Here is a 23116-nt window from a genome sequence, read left to right as displayed (position 1 = left end):
TTGGGAAGAAAACCTTGTCGAACAGATATTGAGAACTTGATATTTTGAAAGATGTTGTTCTGACAGAATCTCATACACTCACCATTCCATCTGAACGTAAATGCTTTTCCTTGAAATCTGCTTCTTCAGTCTTTGTCATCCTTGCATACTTCTTACCTTCGTCCTCAACCAGAGACATTAGCAATGGAAATATTAGTGAAATACAAGCTGTGGAGAAAATTTATGTCTTTTAGGTTACTTTCTGGAAATAGTTTACACATGTACATGTTATCTCTGGTTCTTTTAACATCGTATTTTCACTCCATAAATTGTGTTGTATTTGTATAACCAAAATCTCAAACAGAACCTGTTCAGGATAACCGGGCTTCTCCCTGATTCCTTTATCATTGTTTCATTTTTGCGTATCTCTCTGAACACTTCCAGGTGCCAAAACTCATTCCACTTCAAGATGTCATTGCATTTGAGCAGCGCCACCACCATCATACTTTGACCAGTACATTCAATGGAAAGGGCCAAACCGAACCTATCCAGTTATTAAAAACTGATATTGAGCCATTTCAACCAAGAGATGTGCAGAACAGTAGAAAAAGGCAAGCTAAACTTTTAAAGTGGTTCTTAATTTTGAAAGACTGTCTGTATTGCGTATCATTATTGTTAGTTATAATCTTCAAGAAGGAAAGGGTTATACTATTTTAATAAAAATTAACATACAGGCTCCGATTATGACTCCAGACGGTGGCCAGGAAAATTCCAGCTGAAGAGATATTTTATTTTGTTCTACAAGCTCCATTATTCATGAATTTGAAACTTGATTTATACTTTGTTAATTGATTTCACAAGCAATTAAAACAGTTAGTTTAAGTTGCATGTAACTCACTGTTCACTTTTTTTATAACGTCAATAGATACCACACATTTCACAGATCTGTGCCCTCCCTGAAAGAGTTAATGGCATCACTGCATCTAGAACAGAATGGTTGCTTCTGATTATGATGCTTTTAACTCTGGTAGTTGGAAACAGACTCTAAGGTGAATGTTTCACACTAAGGTGAAAAACAAGCAATACATAGGTAACTGCAGCTGCAGTTTAGAATAATTGATATTATCAGTTGAAATTCTTAAGGCTACAGTTGTCTTATAATCTACTCATCAGATATCAAAGAGAATTGCAACTTTTTAAGTAAAAGAGTTCATTAGATAGTTTGAGTTATGACAGAGGTTTGTTTCTTGCTGGAATATTTTTTAGAGTTTCCTTACAGACGTTTTGTTTCGTAATGATTTTTTATTATTATTATTCACAAAATGTAGGTACTTAGTATTATCCAGTGTGTAATATTTGATATGAATAGCTTATAACACCATTAACAGATATTGGTCTAACTGTTGAATATTTTTGAGTTCTTGCAATGATTTCAGGTACATTTCTCGTAGGGAAAGTCATACTTTGAACTCTGTGCAGCAGTAGTATTTATCTTCTCCACCTTTATTTCAGTGTGTATTTCTAACTAGTAATATTTCTTAGAAAATTACAGACAGTCCTATTATTGCAGTATGGTTCTTATTTTTATTTGTAATTAATATGTTGGCAGACAAAAGAGGCGTGATGAAAAACAAATGAAAGAGGAGGAAAAGAAGAAACCAACTGTGTCCTTCCATCCAGATGACTCCATTATCAGTATTAATGATACAGTGATGGTTGTTGAATCAGAGACTGGGGTATAGAAAAACGTTTTTTCTTTGCCCTTTTCCATTCAAATATTAACAGAAAATAAAGACGAAGCAAACTAAACTAAAACAATCATGTATATTTCTTTCAGGCTTTCCCCTAGAAACAGTATACATTTTTCTTTTGTATTTCCTGTAAATAGCACATTTATGATGGAAAAAGTATTCCAAGGTTGTTTTTGTTTTTCCTAGGACATGAGCTTCCCTAGGTTATTTTGACATTTAAAATTAAATATACACACAAACTCTAACTGCAAAAAAAAAAAAAAATAGCATAGTAGTACTTCCAGGAGAGATATTCCAGGCACCACTGTTTTCACATGAGGCTAAATGATGAGAATAGAAGAGTCAAGATGGGGAGTAAGAATTCTCATTTCTGTCTTAGCCAAGCCACTGAGAAGAGAAAACCCTTCCTCAAGCTGGATTTTGATTTATGCATTTCTGTTTGTTTACCTAGCTTTTTTTTAATATGTTTTAATATGTTTGAGGGTTATCCTTGCCAGTACCAGATTTAAAGCCAGGCTTTTCAGTACCCAGAACAGTAAGCTTTATTTCTCATTTATAACATTCCTTCTTTAAGACTTCTCTGTTTAGCACAGCAACTGGAGAGCATCCCCAGGGCTAGGAGATGTTAATTATGATACAGCAGAGATAGCATATGCTCAAAGAAGAATGAGGAATTTATATTACTGTCACCTCACAATTACTGCAGATCACCCCAAAGGTATATATGGTAATGAAATTTGCATATTCTTTAATTCCACTAAAAAGGAATGTATCAGAAGAAAAAAAAAAGAGGGTAAGAAAAGTATGCTACAATGATTTTATTAAAATCATTACTCAGGGGAGGTATATTGGAAAATTAACAGGATCAAGAAAACCTTTAATTGGGACAGGAACTATTTTTTAAGTTAATTCTTTTTCTCCTTTTATTAGGATCAAGAAGCAAAATCTACCTCTCACCTTCAAGATAATGTTTTCATTTCAGTAGGCAAGTATAAATACTTGTAATACTTTGAGAGCTTACAAAAATGAAGGAACAGAAGTTTGTTAGATTTCAAAGAAAATTTCTATATTAATACAGTATTAGTAAGTCAGACTGTGTAGTCTTTAGAAATACAAGCTACATTGTGTATTTATGGGTTCTTTCCCAAGAAAACTAGGAAATCTTTTCAAGGTACACAATAGATACTCAGTTGTCTTTTGGGTTAGTCAGTTTTAGGGAACTGGTGTAGAGAGAAAAGAGGGTAAATTTAAGATTAATACCAAGTACAGAATCACAGAATGGCTTTGGTTGGAAGGGACATAAAAGATCATTTAGTTTAACACACGCACCCCAAAATGGACACAGACACCTCCCACCAGACCAGGTTGCCCAAAGCCCCATCCAACCTGGCCTTGAGCATCTCCAGGGATGGGGCATCCATAGCTTCTCTGGGCAACCTGTTCTGGTACCTCACCACCCTCTAAGTGAAGAATTTCTTCCTAATGTCTAATCTAAATCTACCCTCTTTAGTTCAAAACCTTTCTTCCTTGTCTTATCACTACATTTCCTATGTGTAATCTCAGAATAATTCTCCTGAAGATTCTAGAAGTATTTTAAATTTTCTTGAAAATAAGTGGTAATGTTTTATTTATGCCTATAAACAATGGACTTTAGGAAAGAGTAATCATTGCTTTTATAGATTTCTAATTAACGCACTAATAGGCAACTATTTTGTTTTACTGCATTTTAGACAAACTGGAGGAAGCAATTACTACTCCAACAGAGCTACATTACATGGCTTCTACAAAAAAAAAGCCATCAGAAACTCACGATGCAAGTACAAATACTCATCCAGGTAATTGCTACCTATGTGGACTTTAACATTTTGTTACCAAAAAAATGTATTAAACTATAAGATATTGGAATGTAAATAACAGTATTAGCTAAAATAGTTATAAATAAAAATGTTACTAATGCAATTGTGTAAGAGACTCCACATGCTTTCTGTAAGTCACTTCTGCTGTGACTTTTTCTGAGAGTTCCTTTTTAAATGGCCTTTATCTAAATATGTTTTAGGCAGTGTTTCACATTTGACTGAAATCGCTTCCCTACCTCTTCGCCCCAGCTTTCCTTTCATCATGAGCTGGTAAATCAGAAATTAAGTTCAAATGATGCCATAAGTGTCCTTCCTTAGATTCATGCATTTTGTTTTCTTTCCCTATCAAGTGCTCAAAACATATAAGGATGTTGGAATCAGTGCTGGAATTGAGGTTTCTGAAGTTCGAAAAAATGAGTCAACCACGTCTGTTCCCATGCCAGGTGTGGCTTCAGGTTTTGTCTATTTAATTTGTTGCTGTGGAAGTCTATAAAAATATTACCATCTTAACATGTTTTTTATAGGATTTAGCTTAATGCAGGGTATTGATAAGATTCTAATTTATCCCATTTCTTTCAACAAAACATTAAATAATTATAATTCTGTTTATGAAACATTTGTCTGTATCTTCTTTAGTACAGTGTACCTATGCTTTTGTATTTGTGTATTAGGAGGTATCTTTACAGCTTTTAGATTGGTTTTAGTGCTGCTCAATTTTACAAAATTTTGCTCCAGTCTAATTTCGGTTCAGTTTGTAGAATACAAAATAGAAGGTAATTTTTATTTTGGGCTAAATAATGTATTTTGTTTTGTGTTTTGCCCACACAAAAATCATAAATCCATGATAAATCGTGCTAAATAAGATTAATTACCTAAATATTTTCCCCCTGCTAGCATATAAACATACTTATTTTTCATTTCTTTTAAAATTCAGCAGCATTGTTCCATTTGGAAGATTATTTTACTACATAACATACTTTGCAAATAGCTAATTAGATGTCTTTCTAGCCAAGTAGTGTCAGTTCTTTGGATCAAGTCAAGATACGGTGATTTTTTCTAACCATTTAAGATAGAATTGGAAATGAATAGCAATTTATACTGCAGCACGATACTCTGATTTGAGTATTTTTCTGCTAATTTATCACCAAAATGAAAAATAACTAGTGATCAATTTTGTTAGAAGCAAACACTAAAGAAATATATTGATTTATGTTTTTTATTCTCATTTAAGAGAAAAGCTAATCAAAGCTTATCTTGTCATTTAGAGAATTCAGACCTATTTCCAAATAGTTTTCTAGAGTTCCATGGCTTTTACTGCAAATATAATGCTGACTATTATTATTTTCCCATAGAATCATCTAGTGTCCCTGAGTTATTACCATCAGACATGTATTTAACCCCGAGGTTCCCCAGTGACGTGGAGGAGAAACCTTTACCATCCTTTCTGCCTGATGCACCTGACTTGGTTAGTGGCCCAATTTAAACATGGTTTAAATGTACCATTTGCCTTATGTCAGTTGTGTAATACTGTGGGGAAGTTTGTAGTCATTTTGTCTCTGAAACAGGAAGTCTCAACTCAAAGTGGGAAGAGTAAGCACAGGAAATGATTAAAATGTACTGCTCAAAACACACGCTGTATAATTCTTCCTTATCTTGCTCTTATTTAGAGTGAACATGAATATATCAGTGTGATCGACATTGAAGATAGTGACGTCCTTAATGATTTACCCATGATACCTGAGTCAGCAGAAGATATAGGTACTACAGAGCAAATTGAGAAGTTTGAAATTCCATCTACTGCAGAACTTCACCACAGGGCAGCTTCTGTTACTAATGCAATTCCACCTGAGCCGCTACAGAAGAAAGGTAAACCATTGTATGCTTAAATCAGAAAAAAAGGTACACATTTTTATTATAATATCTTACCTCCCTACAGAAAATACTCAGCCTTCCCCAAGTCACCTCCTACTTGTTTTCTTATACGTCAAAACATTTATAAATTTGACTTTTGTGCTGATTCCTGCCTGCTATAATGTACTATGTATAGCACAGCTATGCCTAATTATTTGCAGTACTTAAATGTTTGCAGTTTACTTGATGATGTTCATGCACTCTTTTCCTTCTAGACAATCATCCTAAAGATATGTCAAGCCAAGTGCAAAAGGAGGATAAACCATTTTCTTCTAGAGACAGTGTAACATGGAACGTAGTACATGAGGATGCCAGAACTTTTCCATCTTCAGGGCTGCTGTCTAAAGTAGTTAACAAAGAACACTTTTCCACAAAGCAGCAAGAAATGGATATGCAATTACAGATGCTGCAGAATATAACAGAAAATATGGAAGAGGATTTCAGAAATACCAAAATGGTGAGTTCAGACTGCTAACTGTTGTGTCTGAAATGGTGTACTTTTTATTTCATTTAACTAAAGACAAAATCTAAATTTTCAAATAATATATTTCAAAATTGCATAGTATTTATTGAGTGAGAAAAAAGTACTGTTCTTTTCCACTTAGTGCTGTATTTGTTGGTAGACATGGTTGCTTACAGTGATCCAAATGCTGGCCAGAATGGTGATGTTAATTTCCCTTTAAGTGGGAAAGCGAAATAGCACAAGATTATGGGCTCAGTTGGAGATCAAAGGTTTGGCAAAGTTTTGCCCCTGCAGAATATTATGTGACTAATTCTGGAAAATGTTCCCATTGATTTAATCAAATATTTGCATTTTTAATATCCTTATAAATCTAAATATACATGTAAAATAAGTGCATTTTGGACATAATGTGTTCATATGATCTTACATAATTCAAGTATTACTAGTTTGTTAGGTCATGACAAAAGTCTGATGTTAAAACTTTTGAACGGACTCTGGCTTATTAATTCTACATCTAGTTTTTAATTTGACTAAAACTTCAGATGGGGCTGACTTTACGCATTTGCAAAGTGGCGAATATTGGCAATTATTTCTTCATATTACTTCAACTACTTCAACTTCTTAATCAAATTTAAAGCAAAGTGGGAGTAACTGTTCTAAGCATGAGCCAATAGGTTCTTATTTTATGTACTGAGTGAAGAAAAAAGATTTTTGCACATCAGACCTGGCTTAATGCAGAATGAATTCAGTATCACTCTGCAATTACAAAGCATCTTTTTTGTATAGTAATTCAAACGAATAGTGTCCATTGCTTGCTCTCCCAAATTGTTACAGAAATATAGGACCTCATTGTGTCACCTACACACAGTTACTACATTATGTTGGATTATTTAATCACTTCTATCCTTCCTCCACTTGTTCTTTGTAAAAATGATCAGTAGAATGTCTCAACTTAGCTTAGTCAGTTTTATTTTTCACTTTCTATTTTTCAACTTCAGGAAAATTCTGACTTAGGAAGAATGTGGAAATATTTTTATTTCTATGTTTTCCAGATAAGATATATTAGGAAAGTTCACCTATTTATAAAATAGAATGTGATTAATAGGATTAAAAATTCACAGGAATAATACAGTTCATATCTTTTTCTCAAAGCAATGTTCCAGAAGATCAAACTCTTTAGACAAAGTATATCTACTTGAAATACTATAATCCTGATGATTATAAGATTCTGAGGAAAAAAAATGTTTAAAGCAAACTTTGCATGAATATCTGCTATGTAAATCTCATAAATGCTTTGGAGATGATATTGTTACTTAGTTTTTGTGTTTCATTTATAGCTAATGAAAATAATAGAAGATTTTGAAATGGCCGCCAAATCAGACATTAATGCTCATCCTTCATTCTCTGAAGTTGCTAGTGTCAATTGTGATGGTATGTGTACAGTCAACAGAAGGAGAGTAAATTTTGGATTGTATATTAAACTTACTTTTTTTTTAACCATGAAGTTTAATGCAATTCTGAAAAGTGTTACCTAAATATGAAAAAAAAAAACAAAAACAAGAGAGGACAAAAAAACAAAGGTAGAGAATTTGAGTAACATTATGGATACTGCTTGAATGTTTGAAACATTTGAAACAATATTTGAACATTTTGAAACAACATTTGAATGCATTTGGTCTTTTCCAAAACCATAATGCAGGACCTAAGCAAAGGATTTTAAAGATAGTACATATTTCAGTTATATCCTAAAATCAAATATGGTGCTTTTGAGGGCTTTGTTTGCTGATATAAAAGGATACGAAATTTGTTCAGTTTTCCCTGTGTATATAAGGCAAATACTTTTTACATGACTCTCTGGTGGCTATGTAGTTATAATATCTTCTGGTTATGTTTAAAGCTTATATCAGCTCAACTGGCTGCTAGGATTGATTCACTGAATATTTATAGATAGATAGATAAATACAAATATATATAAAAATATAAATAAATATATATAATATAAATATATAGGTATATATATATATAAATATAAAATTGACTATATGTTACATATTTACTTACAGATACTATACTGTGCCAAGGAGGAATGTGTTAGGGGTACATGTTTCAGGTCCATTTTACATTCATACCAAAACAGTTTAATCTACTTACGAACTTAATGCAAAGCCAAGTGGTAGAACTAAGTTGTGGCTATATCTGTATTTATACATAAGATTATATTTAAGATGTCCATTAGCCTTACACAAAGTAATTCAAAGTTTAGTCTTTTTGTTCGTATGTGCAGGTCTGGTACATATACTGCAGTTCTCGTAGAGCACCTTCATAGGAAGGTATGACTGATCTCTCAGTAAGTGTATTAAGCTGTTGAAAATTATAACTTAAAATTGTTTTGGGCTGGACACGTAAACTAAATATGCCACTAACATATAAAAGTGATTGGGTTTTTTGTTTGTTTATTTGTTTTTTCCATTGGCCTGTATTAATTACTTTTTTTTAATTGGATCAGAACATTATGTAAGGGCCATGATTTCTGAAGATGGGGGTGATGAAAAGGAGAGCTTAAGACCTGAACATCCTGTACCCAATTATACTGCATTGGAATTGTGCTCTTCTGCTTCTACAGCCTCTGCTTCTAACTTTCCTGGTGGCATGAAGTCATCTTCTGGTATAATTTTTAAAGTTTATTTTTCCCTTTTCTTCCATTTAAAAATAAGCAATCCCTTTCTTTCTGTTGTAGTACTTCCTTGTTGCTGTTATGTAATGCCAGTGAGCTCATAAACGTCAGTTCATGGATGTTTATTCTTGTGGATATTTGTTATTCTGGTTAGCATATTTTCCAGCCTTTCTAGATTGCATTATTTAGAATAGGCTTCATGGATGTGCACTGATAATAAGTTTATTTGTCACCTGGCAATACAGTATCCCTCAGTTATGAACATAGTTTGGCAGTGCATTACACTTGCACTTGATTTCACCCTGTTATTGAAAGAAAATGAATAACTTTAGGTCTTTTTCAGAAACTCTTCACTGTGCTGATTTGTAGTCATTTACTTAAGTGTTACCCTGAGTCTTAAATAGGCACAGTACCACAGAACACCCATACATTCCTCCCAAAGCTGTCTTTATCATCTCTGGCATCTTTCTGTGTTTGAGAGATGAAATTTCAATTAAACCCAGCCCACATCAGAAAAATAAATGTTTTTTGTTATCACTATATGGTAACTACTGTTTAGGTCCTAAAATGTTATATTATGAGGTCCCATTTCATTTTGCAAGCTGGCAGTATGTTGATTTTTGCAAGTCTGAAGACTACAGTAGCGTTAGAGAAGGAGTAAAAATCCGTACTCCCTATTCTTGATGTTTAAAAGTGTAAGATATCATATTTATCCATATGTTGCCTGTATTGTTTGTTTTCAAGCTTCTAAAAATTATATATATTTTTTACAGACAAACATGTATTTGACTGTCACATCTTAATAAAGAGTTAAAACATGGTTCCTGTATCTGCATATAGCAGAATTAAATATCAAATGATCTTCACAGACACATAAATTTTATAAAAAATAATACATTTATAGTTTTCCTCTTTAAGTATAAACTTGTTACTTGCAAGCTAAGAAAGCTCTAGGTGATTCTGAGTTGCAACTGGAATTTTTTGAGAGATTACTGATTAATTTAGGAAGATGATAGTGCTCTTGCTTCCAAGACAGCCATGCTGTTATTTAGTGACATTTCTTGAATTCCAGCAGTTCTTACCCTGGCTTTTTAAGGTAAGTGGAACTCATTCATTTTCCATAAAAAGTTGTACAATTAATTGGAACAGATCAGTTCCAATTAGTTGGAACTCATTAGCCTCATTGGGGCAGGGCTGAAAACTTACTGTAGTGCCCTTGTCTTCAAAGCAAAACTACCTCTGTCAGTCAAGTTAATAAATGAATAAATGTTCTCTGATGACTGTCTGTTAATCTGGTAGTAGATGACATGCTATCACACAGATTATTAGGCCTAAGTATGTAATTAGTTTATTTTTAATGTCAGCACATTCAGTTTGATACATACTATCCCACAGGCTGTTTAACATATGTTATTAGCCTGTGTACAAGTGCAAGATTTTTATTAACAAAGGATGTTTCTGTTTCAGGCTTTCTCGTAAGTGGAGAACTATGTGATGATAGGTATGTATTTTGACACTGGTTTTGTTGAAAATTTATTTACTACTAAGAAAGGAATTGTCCAGGTGGAACTGTATCATAAAAATTTAGGCATTTATTTGAAAATGGATGAAAGCTTTTGTGTTAATTAGTTTGAGGCATTTGTTCTGACGTCAGCAGTGCCTGTTACATGTGTTTAACACGAAATCTGCAGAAGCATTGAAAGTTGCTTTCTAGTTGCAAGTAACAGAACTGTTAATGTAGATGCTGCTAATGTCTATGCACGTTTATTATTCCTCCTATCTGCAGAATACTGGTTTTGAATGAGTGCATGTAACTGCTGCTAATAGTCATCTACTGAGGCAAGCTCTCACTAGAAAGTTTTTGGGGAGTTACTGTATCAAAAATGTGAAGCATCATACTGAAGACTTCAAAACTGGGTTGATCTTATGCATTAGGTAAAATGGGCTGACATACATTTTTTTTTTTGTTGCTAACTGCTTTAATCTTCTAGATTCAGCTTTGCAGTAGGAAACAGTAGCTGGCTTCCCTTTCTTCCTGGTCATTTTGCTCAGTTACTTACCTACCCTTATCAAGTTTTTCTTCAAGCATAGCAGTAGAACAAATGCCTGAGTATATTATATAAATATTTAAAGTCAAAATGCTTGTTTTGTGCTGTGAATGCAGATTAGGGAGTGATTGCATAACGTGGAGGATACGTATGAGGCAATAAATTTGAGTAGATGGTGATTTTACCCAAAGGAGTCTTTTGAATTTACTGTAGCATGTAATGGTAAACTACATATGATTTAGTTTATATTGAAAGCAACTGATTAAAAGAGAGGGTAGAAATGAGCAGAATTTAGGTAAAACCATTCTCTCACTCGCACTGATCCTTGCTTAGAGAGCTGGGTTTGAAAGTTGAGAGCTGGGGTTCCTGAGACAGGCAGCACCCCACAGCTTCATCTTCACATGCTCCTGGCTTTCTGAGTTGCCAGTTTTAGCCTACTCTGTACTAGCCGTGTGGAGGTCAGGCAGTCTGTCTCTGGGACCATGTTTCTTGATGATTTATTCAGACCTATCTTTGAATAGTTAGTCAGGTCTCACTCATTCTGCCCCATTCACCTTAGGGAGAAATTTGGTGGAAATACACATACTGGCAGTGAAGCTAAGGTGATAGCTTGTAACTTTTTAAAAATGGTACATCTATACATGTTACCAATGTATTCCTTGTTTGCACTAACACAGTCAGATGTAGGAGAAAGAAAATGATCTAAAGGATTCTGGTAAAATAACCTGAGTATTCTCATTTTGAGCGTAATAGGAAGGATTTTAGCTTTTCTTACAGGTATATTCTATTTCAAATCAGTAACATTTTTTCTGCTGCCTAACTTTGAGTTTTTTAGAAGATCCCTTGCAAATTACTGATTTGAATGGTGTTACTGACATCGTTAGTGGTGTTGTAGTAGAAGGTAACATCTCTCCAGTGGATGCAAAAATGGCAGCTAAGAAAATCTCTAGGTAATAATGTCTGTTTTTCATTATCTGTTGGTCAAATAATTTTAACCCCAGTTATTCTTCTCATAGCATACACCCTGTAAACAATGGAAGCAAGCATGTGAGTTGAGTTGGTGTCAATGGGACTCATTCATAATAGAACCGTTTAATGACCACTGTTTTACTATCCATTATTGTCTAAAGTGCCAATTGTGGTTTTGTTTGTTTGTTTTTAATTCTTGGTTTTAAGATTATTTCCTTCCTACTCACTAGTTCCTTCTGCAAGTGACAAATTGGAGTACAAGTCTCTACAGACATCAGAATCAGCTCAGCCAAGGACAGGAGCCTTCTAAAGCAGTTCTGATAGACAAAATAGAAATTTCCTGACAGTGGCAAAGCAGCTTCGGAACTCGAGCTGGTCATTCTTGCCTCCATGCTGGAGATTTCTCTGCCTTTCTGGCTATTAGTTATAAAATCATCTGTGTTCTTTCCTGATATAGATTGAAATTGCAACTGTTTCCTACTCCTGTTTATAATATTAATTCCTTACAAGGCAAAATTACAGCTGTTGAGGATGATAACATGTCCAAACATTTCTTTAACTCCAGCAGGCTTGATGCTATGATTACTTTCCTGGGGAGCCTGTCCCAGTGCCCAACCACCCTCTGGGTGCAGAACCTTTCCCTAACCCCCAGCCTGACCCTCCCCTGTCCCAGCTCCATGCTGTTCCCTCGGGTCCCATCGCTGTCCCCAGAGAGCAGAGCTCAGCGCCTGCCCCTCCGCTCCCCTCGTGAGGGAGCTGCAGGCTGCCATGAGGCCTCCCCTCAGCCTGCTCTGCTCGGGGATGAACAAACCAAGGGGCCTTAGCTGCCCATACGCTTTGCCCTGCAGACCTTTCACCTCCCCTGCAGCCCTCCTTTGGGCACTCTCTAACAGTGCCCCTCTTTTGGGCACTCTCTAACAGTTTTATGTTCTTCCTATACTGTGACACCCAAACCAGACACGGTACTGGAGGTGAGGCTGAAGCAGTGCAGAACAGAGCAGGACAATCCCTTCCCTCAGCCAGCTAGCAGTGCTGTGCCTGATGCACCCCAGGGCATGTTTGGTCCTTTTGGCTGCCAGGGCACCCTGCTGGCTCATGTTCAACTTGATGTTGATGAGAAGCCCCAGATCCCTTTCTGCGGGGCTGCTCTCCAGCCTCTCGTCCCACAAGTGCGTACATGCATCCAGGGTTGTTGCCCTGTCCCAGGTACAGGATCCGGCACTTGCTCTTGTTGAACTTCCATATTGTTGGGGATTGCCCAGCTCTCTGATTTGTCAAGATCTCTCTGCAAGGCCTCTCTACCCTTGATGTAGTCAACATCTCCTCAACCATTTCAGTGCTATTGTCTGAATGCAACTACCAAAGAGAAGAAAAGTTTTAGGAAACATCTTGGAAATTACTTGCATACCAATATTTATATGAAGTAGAATTTTACAGAAGAGTTTCCCATGTGGGAAATTTCAGAATTGAGTCAGAATTTTGAATGGATTGCAGTATTTTTTTGTCATGTGTGGTTGTCATTGTTTGCAATTTAAAGAACATGCTAGGTTATTTCTCATATACATGTGCTTTCAGGATTCATGATTCTGCTACCGGACATTCTAAAAAAACAGAAAAGGAGAAGAAAGAGATACGAGCATGGATGAAAAGAAAGCAAAGGGAAAGAATGAGAGAATATGTGAAGAAACTTGATGAACAAAGACAGAAAGAGCATAATCCATTCAATTTAAGAAAGAATATGGTAGGAACAACGGGTATCTTAAAGAGTAACTGTTATATATTGCATAGTTGTTCAGATTAGGTTAGATAAAGGCTGTCAGTATTTTTTCCCCATTTTAATTTTGCTTTTTGTATACATTTTATTTTATTGCAACTGGCTGTATGCATGTTAGAAGTGATCAGTGAGCAAATGCACCACAGTTCCTCACAGTCTTCAGTAATGTTGGTGGCAATTATGACCTGACCCCAAGGTCAAGATTCAGGCTTTGTTGACCGCTAACTGTAATGGAGACAGCTTTAACATTCACCAATAAAAGATGCATTTTGTTAGGGACTGGGAGCTACAGGAGTTATGAAGATATGTTTAAGTCTTGTTTCATATACCACCACTCCACAAAAAAAAAACCATAAAAAACAATGAGTTTAAAAAACAGAGTTCAAAAGGTAACATCTGTTATGACAATGAGACAGTGATAAAATATTGAGGTCAGCCATTCTTGTCCTTAATACACACACATATTTGTGCAATTATGGAGGGTCAGCAGAAATGTCAGACCATCTTAAGTATTTAATGGATTTTCTTTCTCAAATGCTGTTTTCAACACAGGCTCAGAAAACAATTCCTTCCCTTCCAGATTTTTTTTTTTTTTAATTTTAATTAATAGAATCACATTTATGGTGTGATGCATCTCTTCAGAGCTGCACTGTGCTGGAATAACTGAAGAAAACAAAGGTTAAAAGTAGTTCAGAAATAGTTTCCCAACCTGTATTAAGTCATAAAAAAAGCATTTGTCACCTAGATACTTTCAGGACCTGAAAAGACACAGCTGAGTAGAGGGAGTCTCCAGGTTTATAGGAGATGAAACCTAGCACTAGCAATTGCATCCCATACTTTTTACTGATAAACTTGCTGTAAATTCTTTCAGGGTGAAGCTATGCTAGGTTTAACTCCTGAGGAGCAAATACGTAACATGCAAAGACTTCCCCTTTAATACATGGTTTTCTATTGATGGTAAGAAGCAATAGCAGGTGTCATCAGAGTTGTCCCAGACTTCTCTTTTGTACATGTGTGAAAAGAAGTGATGCAAAGAAAATGTGCATTGTCTTACCTGTACTTCTCTCCCTCTCCTGTGTAGTCAACCCGTAAATATATACTTGGTGCTTCCGTTACAGACTTTTCCCTGGAATTCATTAGATGGACAAAGTCTCAGTTCTGTTTGTTTTTTTGTTTTTTTTTTTTAATTGTACTCCAGCAAACAGAACAAAGTGCAACCCTGTCCTGATTTTTTAAATTAATTACTTTCAAGAAAATAACTGGTTTTTAGGAAGCTGAGTGCAAGGACAAATTTTGGGCCTGACAGGGATGAAATTTTAGGATTAAAGCATGAGCTATGGAATGTGGAACTGCAGGCTTTCAATGTATTTTTAGAGCTTGGAAGTTTATAGGGGCAATCTTAACTGAATCCCATGGTTAGGGCCATATGCTTTCACATTGTTTTTCATTCTGGAGAGTGTTTTAAATGGTAACTTTCAGGTCAGGTAGATTTAAATTTTGAGATTGACGGAATGGAATGAGACCACAATACAAAATAAGTTAATGATTGTTGTACTTTCTTCCACAGCATTGTAGTCCTACTTCAAAGGATATTAAAATATTCAGGAAGAAGAAGGAAGAAAAAGACAAGTAAGTTGCTATATAGGTAACTTTTGGAATTCTTATTACCAATTTTCTAGTCCTAAGAAGAGGTAGTTTTAACTACCTTGTCTGTGTGAAATTTCAGAGACAAATGGAATTTCAACAAAAAGTGCAAACAATTCATGTCTGCATTACTATTTAGGACATGTCTGAACACTTTTCATCCTTGCCTGTATTTTTCACTTTCCAAACATGTATATTTATTTATTTATTTATATGTATGTACATATATGCATATATGTATACATACATACATACATGATTTTGGCAACACTGACTCATGCTTTCTGTCAAAACTATTATTAATAAATGCTTTAGCTTTTTGCAGATTATCTTGAAAGGGTTAGTACATGTTCTCTGAAACTGTAAAAATATGACTTTTTTTTTTTTTGTTACAAAGTAGACTTACAAGCCTCACAACCCAGCTGCAGTTAAATCATAGAACTATAAAATGCTTTCGGTTGGAAAGGACCTTAAAGATCATCTAGTTCCAACCTCCCTGCTATGGGAAGGAACAATGAGTGGTAATACGAGTTAATACATAATATCATGGTTCCATTTTTCCACAGAGTGCTGTTATCTGAACATCACAGTATGAGAGTGTCACAAGCACTTTCTCTGATGAATGAAATGTTATCTGAAACATTGGTGTTACCTGCAAGTGAACACAGACCATTGTCCAGGACAAGATCACCTCAAGAGTGTAAAAAAAGGCACATGATGACTGCTAGAGGGTAATGAATTTTAAGCATTAGCCGTATACTAATGTTTTTGGCTTCACGTTTGTCTGCAACTTGTAGTGCTTGTTATAGGGATTAGCATGAGAGAAGCTTTATGTTCTGGCAGAATCAAAGATACACTTTGGCTGGATCAGAGGAGTCTTGGCTTCCTGTATCTTCTTAAAAGTGCCAGAGCAAATCCTGGAGGGAGCCTTAAAAACGCCTTTTGGAGCACAGAATGAGCCAGCTCTAGAGTCAGAGCTATAGTCAATGTCCTAACCCGTTCCACTCAGCAGCAATCAGGTACCTGGAATATACCCAATAACATAGGTAATGATCTCAGTAGCATCCAGTAACAAGCAAGAAGAAAACAAAAATACTACTGTGCACACACATAGACTAAATAAATTAGTGTTTTGGTAAACTCTTAATTTACTGTCTTCCTTTTTAGTTTAGGACATCAATTTGTCTAGAGTTTTAGTTATTCTTTGTTTTGAACACAGGTCCTTATTACCTTCTGAAGAGATGGTGATGTATGAGTATTACAAATTGGTAAATATATTCTTCTTGATGGCTTCAATGTCACATATATAGAGAATCACAGAATGGTTTGGGTTGGAAGGAACCTTAAAGACTATCTAGCTCCAACCCCCTGCCATGGGCAGGGACACCTCCCACCAGACCAGGGTGCCCAAAGCCCCATGCAGCCTGGCCTTGAGCACTTCCAGGGATGGGGCAGCCACAGTTTCCCTGGACAACTTGTTCCAGTGCCTCACCACACTCACAGGAAACAATTTCTTCCTAGTGTCTAATCTAAATCTACTCTCTTTTAGTTTAAAGCCATTCTATCTTGTCCTGTTACTCCGCTCCCTGACAGAGTCCCTCCCCAGCTTTCCTGCAGGCCCCCTTTAGGTACTGGAAGGCCTCTGTAAGGTCTCCCCGGAGCCTTCTCTTCTCCAGGCTGAACAACCCCAACTTGTCAGCCTGTCTACACAGGAGAGGTGCTCCAGTTCTCCGAGCATCTTTGTTTCTCCTCTGGACTTGGTACATCATACAGGTGTATATTGCAGTATTATTTTTCTACCTCTACAACTTTGTTTTCCAGACTAATAGGAGGAAATGGGTACAGTTCAGATAATCCTGTAAATTCTGGACTTATTTCTGGAATATTTCTGCATTCTTTTTAAATAGGTAAAGTTCCAGGATAGATCATTCATCTGAATGTAGTCAGTGCTGTACAGAGCCTCCTGGTGTGTAATGGTTTAATGGTACCACCCCTACCAAAATCAGAAGCGCTATGGGAAGTCATACAGAAAGCCACCTTAGGAATGGCAGTAACTTCTGTTAAATTAAAGTTTTTTGTTAGACCTAAACTGGTTCTTTGTAAAGCTAATTTGGTTGCCTTCACTGCACTTTGGACTCTGTTGGGGCTTACTGGCCCAACAAGCACTGTGTAATGTTGACAGAGCTCAGCTAACTGGGCTGTGATTTGTGTGCCCTTTCTGCCTTGTCTTAATATGCTCTGTGAGATGCAGTTTGTGTGGATGAATAATAAACGGTACATATTTGTGTGTGTTGTATTCTTTTTCTTGCTTTAGAGGGCATCCAAAGAGTCATGTTCTTTCAGAAAGGAGCAGAGCTGCTGCCAAACCCAGCTTTGGCCAAAAAGATCACCATTTCACCCCAACTCTTGGTTTAAAACAGCCTAAGGGTAAGAACAGAACTGCCTTAATGAAGGCACATACTGCAGATCTTTTTAAAAGTGACTACTGGATTTTGGTAGTGAGGAGTTTTAATACCCATGTAGAAAATCATACTCAAAGTGCTGGCAGTTTCTTGTCCTCGGTATTTTGAAGGTGTGTTCTCTTTGACATTTCAAATGATAGATGTTACCTTTCCTTGTCATCTCTTTCTAAATCCAAAATAGCTTAATTTTGCTATAGCAAGAGTACTGTGTAATCCAGGAAGCAATTTCACAGATGAAAATTTTGAAGCATCTTTGGGTAGATTTGGCCTATTGCATCTAATACTGGAAATGTTCCTTTGTATTTCCAGGACATGGAACTATACTTTTACAGAAAAGTACAGTCAGAGGAAAAATGAGAAATACTGCAAACTGTCCTGTTAATTCCAGATGCTGTAAGTTACAAAATTACATAGTGCTGTTCAGCTACATAATGCAGTGGAAAAATAAGATACATGTGCATGCCTGGATAGGATTTACACAACAGAGGCCTCAGATACAGCATTACTTTTACAAAAATGAAAGTTCCTTTTTTTTGCCACATATAAACAGTTTTTATTTGGGGTTTATGAAATATTTTAATTGCCCCTGTTAATCTTCTGAAAGGTTTTAGCCAGATGGCAGTTTCAAGATTCCTAAAGCATATGTGCCGGGTTTCAGTGATTCCCTGAAACAGTCATTAGGAAAACATGAGACTCGGCTCTTTTTTTCAACTAAAACCCACAGAGCATTAGCAGTACAGTATACAGATATTGTGCTACTTCCTTACCTTTCTATCCTGCTTACTTTCTGAGCTCTGTAAACTAAGAATTCTCTTTGCTGTCCCTCCGTAGCTTATCTATTTGAGGTTTGTTTTCAGGTTTTTGTTGACATAATGTTAGTGGAAGAATTGGACTGAACTTGCTTTAAAAAATATAAATTTTTAAAATTGTAGTGATCCTTTTTCGTTTATGTCTATCTGCATAGGTCTGGATCCACAGAAGAGTTTCTTCACATAAATGTTTCCTCCTAATCACATTCTTTAAAATATGCAAGACTTGATTACACAAGCAGAATTTCTGAAAAGACAGAACAAGATTCAGGAAAGAGTTTATTAAGTCTGAAACTAAGGAAATACTGTGGGTAGATTTCATTCTAGCCTACACCAGAGTTAGGATAGTGGCAAAATAGAAAACCTATTAGGCTAGCCACATGCCAGTTTATTTGTTGTCAGTGCAGGAAAGGGAGAGAAGCAGTGGCAAAGCAACAAGGCATTTTTCCTAAATCGTTCACTCATCTGTGGAAAATCATTCTCTGTTCAAACACTCTCTTTAAGCTCATTCTAAAAGTTGATCTGTCTCTGATTTCATGTCACCTTCTTGACTGTGTTTCTCTGATACATCTCATCGCTGCTAAGGGTTTCACTAAAACTCTGTCTACTAAGGTGCGCGTATATTTTTTTATTTAAAGTCTGAGTTGTATGTAGTTTTAGTCCTCTGCTAAATAAGGAGCAATGTCCCTTTTGAGGGATTGCACTTCAGAATCTGGATGCTACTACTGTAGTCTTACTCAACTTCATGTTCTGCACTGGAAAGACAGGGTGAGCCTTGGAGGGGTCAGCAGCATCTTCTAGCCTCCACATCAGTTCAAGATCAAACAGCATACTGTTGTTACGTGTGCTTACACACATTTTCACTTCTTAGAACTTAGAGCTTCTGTTCTTGGAGTAGTTTATAGACATGCAAAATAGGAAGAAATGTTACAATATTATTGTTGGTTTGTTTTCTCCTCAGCTGCTGAGCACAGAGTCAGCAGAACACCAAAACAAAAGCCTCCACATGTTGCCACAGCAGTTCAGACAGAAGATCTTGATCATGAGTCTGATCGAGATATAGAAAGCCCTTGGACTGTGCCTGACGACATCCAAAGAATACTTCAAGATACTCATGACACCTTGTTTCAGGTAAGAGGTCTGCTTGTTCTAGGAATGTTGTGATACCTGCTGTGTAGCCCTGGTCCTTTACTTCTGCTGTACTTAAAATGTGGTTCTCTGTTCAAAGTGTATGGGTGGGATTTGTCCAAGAATGATACGCAGCATTTCAGCTCATCTTCTTTTCCTCCAACAGGACTCTGCACATCATACTGCTAGTTTCTTTCCTGTTGGCGTTAACAACACCGATGATGTTTCTGAAAGCACAGAGAGTATCCTCAGCAAACTGGATTGGAATGCAGTTGAGGCTATGGTAGCAGATGTGGAAGACACATGAACAAAATTTTTCAGCCGTTGCACACTTTCAAGACAATTGCTGGTGTTTTTGGTTTTTAATAATCACTGGTCTACTTAAAATGGATCAAGGCTTTTATTGATTATCTCCTAAGTGGCACAGAAACTCACTGCTTGCTGTCATGTCTGGATGAAATTCAATTCCTTAATTTGTAGTTTGCTTTCTAATATGTCTTCAACTCAACAACAACTAAATATAGTTGGTAAATGCAGACCTGTGGTCTTAATAAAAAAAAAAAGATCTGGGTCAGATATTTTGCCCCTCAAACACAAAAAGTTTTGTTCTATTTTAGAACACTGCACAGCTGTTTTACATTTGTATTTAATATTTAACATTACTATTGATGAAGTGAATTTTGTAACTCAACAATTGTGATTAGCTGATTTAATAAAAGCGAGTTTATTAGTTTCTGCTGTGAAGTGATTTACACACAGCAATGTTACTACTGTGTACCACTGACTGCATATGCACTACCCTAATATTTTAAACCCAGCTTACTCATATAATAGATTAGAGAAGTCTTAAAACAAGTTGAATGACAGACATATAAATAGGCAGCAATAAAGTAATATAGACATCTGTACAAGACAATACAAAGGACAAGTTACTGAGGTAAAGAAAAAAATAGCATTATACAGTATGGTTGAACAGCAGTCCTGTCAGAGCTCTTTTAGCAGGCACCAGGTAGTTGAAAAAATTGCCCTATGTTCAGTGCCCATAAACTCTTCGTAGTAACCCAAAGAGATGCAGTTGCGGTGGCTCTTTCACAACAGCAACAGTTTTTATTTCTGTAGTGAAAATTTTTGATTTTTTCATGGAAGTTAACAGTGTGCTAACTTCCAGTTGTTAATTAACTGTCACCCAATACTATAGTTGTTTAAAAAATGCAAAATTTTTGCCTGTTTCAGAGTACAGCTGCATCTTGGCAAACATAAGAAATATGCTTCAATGAAAGCTTGGTACAGGATTACAGACATAACAGGGTAGATGTGCCAGTTTCTGTATTCTCAGAGATCAAAATCAGCTGTGTACTTCTACGAGTCCCCAGAATCTGTATCAGCTTGTTCCAAGGGGTGCCCAGAGTGCAAGACACAGTGCAGGGAGTGACCATCTCCAAATTAAAAGGGCAAGTACTTCGAAGGAGATGGTCCAAAAGATGGAACTGTGGTTTTATACAAAATCTCAAGTTGTCTTTCCCCAAGGTGGCACTAAGTACATTATCAGTGGACAAAAATTGGCAAAAGCCTATTTAAGCCAAGTATAGTAACAGCCGCCTGTGAGAAGGAAGAGAATGCAGTTAGAGACAAGGCAGTCCCTCCTAAGTTGTGTCCTAGGAGGCTTTTAAAAACTGTATCAGACTCGGCCATTTTTCAGATGCTAGTTACAGCATAACATTCACTAAATGCTAATGCATAGGCTGCACTGCACAACTGTATTAAAAACAATGATTAAAACATATATATCACTCTCCACACAGAAATGGATAATCAACAAATGGAATGGTTTGCTAGCAGCTGAGTTATACAAGTTACCTCTGTGTCAGAGTCCAGCAGCTGTCAGATCTGTCAGATCAGAGCCAGCTCCAAAAGGGACCCAGAGCTGGCCAGAGTTGAGCCAGTCAGTGATGCTGGTTGGGCCTCTGTGGGAGTGGATTGAAGAAAGAGAAACAAACAAACAAACAAACAAAAAAAGAAAAACCTGCTGATCTACATCTGCTGAGAGAGAGACCCAGCATTGCAGTCCCCCACGTGAGTGCAGCAGGAGGTGCTCCAGGCAGGCAGCAGCAGTTCCCCTGCGGCCTGTGCAGGGAGAGGCCCCTGGTGGAGCAGGCTGTCCCCCTGCAGCCCATGGGTCCCACATGGAGCAGACCTCAACGCTGCAGCCCGTGGAGAGGAGCCCACGCAGGAGCAGGGGGCCTGGGGGGAGCTGCCGCCCACCTGTGGGGGACCTGTGCTGGAGCAGTTTGCTCCTGGGGGATGGACCCCGTGGGATGGAGCCATGTGGGAGCAGTGCTTGAAGAGCTGCTGGCTGAGGGACCCCACATGGAGCAGGGGCAGAGAGTGACTGTGAAGGAGCGGTGGAGACAAAGCGCCAGGGACTGACAGCAGCCCTCATTCCCCATTCCTCTGGGCCACTCAGGGGGAGAAGGTGGAAGACAATGAATGGGGGAAGGTGCTTTTGGTTTCCTTTTGGCTTCTGACTGCTCTACCTTGTTAGTGGTGGGCAATAAATTACATTAAACTCCCTGTGCTGAGTCTGTGCTGCCTGTGATGATCACTGTTAAGTGATCTCCCCATCCTTATCTCAACCCTTGAGCCCTTTGCATCATATTTTCTCCCCCTTTCCCTTTGAGCTTGTGGTGGAGCTCAGCTACGTAGCAGGGTAAAACCACCATAAACACGTACTTTACTGTTTGGGGTGGTGCAGCACTCTCAGATACAAGTGAATGCAAGTATCATTCCTTACTGAGGGGTTGCAGGAGTAAGATGGTTCATCCGCCTTCTCAAAGAATACATCTCCAGGTACTAAAGAAAGAAGAAAATGCAAACATTTTAACATTGGAGGAGGAAAACTTAACTCCTGATACATGGCATCCTAAATCACTAAAACAAGCATAGGGAGACAGTTCAAAGACCTCTTAACAACAGCAGCCTTACCTCTAAACTTCTCCTTTCTCTGAGACATGATGGAAAACAGTGCCTGGGCACAGCTGAACCTGCAAAGTCACAGCAGTATGAAAAAAGCACGCCTACACACAGGACTAGGAGCATCGAGACCCGTCTATCTCTTAACCCTGCTGCTCTCACGTACTCAAGAGAAGTTTTCTTGTACTTGTACTTGTTTTCTTTCAGTATGATGAACTTTTTTTTTCTTACAGCCCAAGAGGAAAATTTTAGTAGGTCTTTCTCAGAGCAGAGCAGATGGATACTCTTTTTTTTCCCCTGCAAAGACACTCTAAATGAAATTTTAAAATACACTTTCAGAAATAACTCCAGTAGGTTTTTGTTCATAAAAGCTATATAGATCAAATAAATCAAAACCTTTTACAGCAACTCCTAAAATCATTGCATTGTTTTAGAAATAAATTTTAAAATATTTTTTCTCTGATGTCTTTGTAAAGGTTTCTAGATGAAATGTAAGTATATATACAAATCCCACCTGTTTTTTTGTTTTAACTGCCTTACTATTACCTGAAATTTTTAGGATCAAAGCTCCATAAGCCTCTCTTTCAGGTTTGAAATAAAAGTTAATGCTTACGGTCAAATGCAGAGGGTTAAGATTCTCAACAAACCCCAAACTCCAGAAGCTGAAACTTTGGAATA

The 23116-nt window shown here is 36.9% G+C and overlaps 1 protein-coding gene across 1 annotated transcript in view; it reads left to right on the top strand.

Moving 5' to 3' along the window:
• The window catches only part of CPLANE1 (ciliogenesis and planar polarity effector complex subunit 1), a 57784-nt gene extending 37900 nt beyond the window's left edge, over positions 1-19884 (top strand). Inside the window, exons 35-52 of the mRNA XM_084305126.1 lie at positions 424-590; positions 1589-1715; positions 2661-2715; positions 3461-3565; positions 3937-4029; positions 4939-5051; positions 5254-5452; positions 5713-5954; positions 7298-7391; positions 8467-8625; positions 10102-10135; positions 13227-13392; positions 14993-15054; positions 15636-15800; positions 17384-17496; positions 17841-17924; positions 19302-19471; positions 19635-19884. Coding sequence (XP_084161252.1) covers positions 424-590; positions 1589-1715; positions 2661-2715; positions 3461-3565; positions 3937-4029; positions 4939-5051; positions 5254-5452; positions 5713-5954; positions 7298-7391; positions 8467-8625; positions 10102-10135; positions 13227-13392; positions 14993-15054; positions 15636-15800; positions 17384-17496; positions 17841-17924; positions 19302-19471; positions 19635-19775 — 2289 coding nt within the window. The 3' untranslated portion in view covers positions 19776-19884. The remainder of the gene's footprint in view (positions 1-423; positions 591-1588; positions 1716-2660; positions 2716-3460; positions 3566-3936; positions 4030-4938; positions 5052-5253; positions 5453-5712; positions 5955-7297; positions 7392-8466; positions 8626-10101; positions 10136-13226; positions 13393-14992; positions 15055-15635; positions 15801-17383; positions 17497-17840; positions 17925-19301; positions 19472-19634) is intronic.
• Positions 19885-23116: the final 3232 nt, after the last annotated feature.

This window comes from Netta rufina (assembly GCF_964035555.1).
Source record: "Netta rufina genome assembly, chromosome: Z".
Classification (NCBI taxonomy): domain Eukaryota; kingdom Metazoa; phylum Chordata; class Aves; order Anseriformes; family Anatidae; genus Netta; species Netta rufina.
The sequence above is the reverse complement of the archived record's forward strand: the minus strand, read 5'-3'. Positions and strand labels throughout refer to the sequence as shown.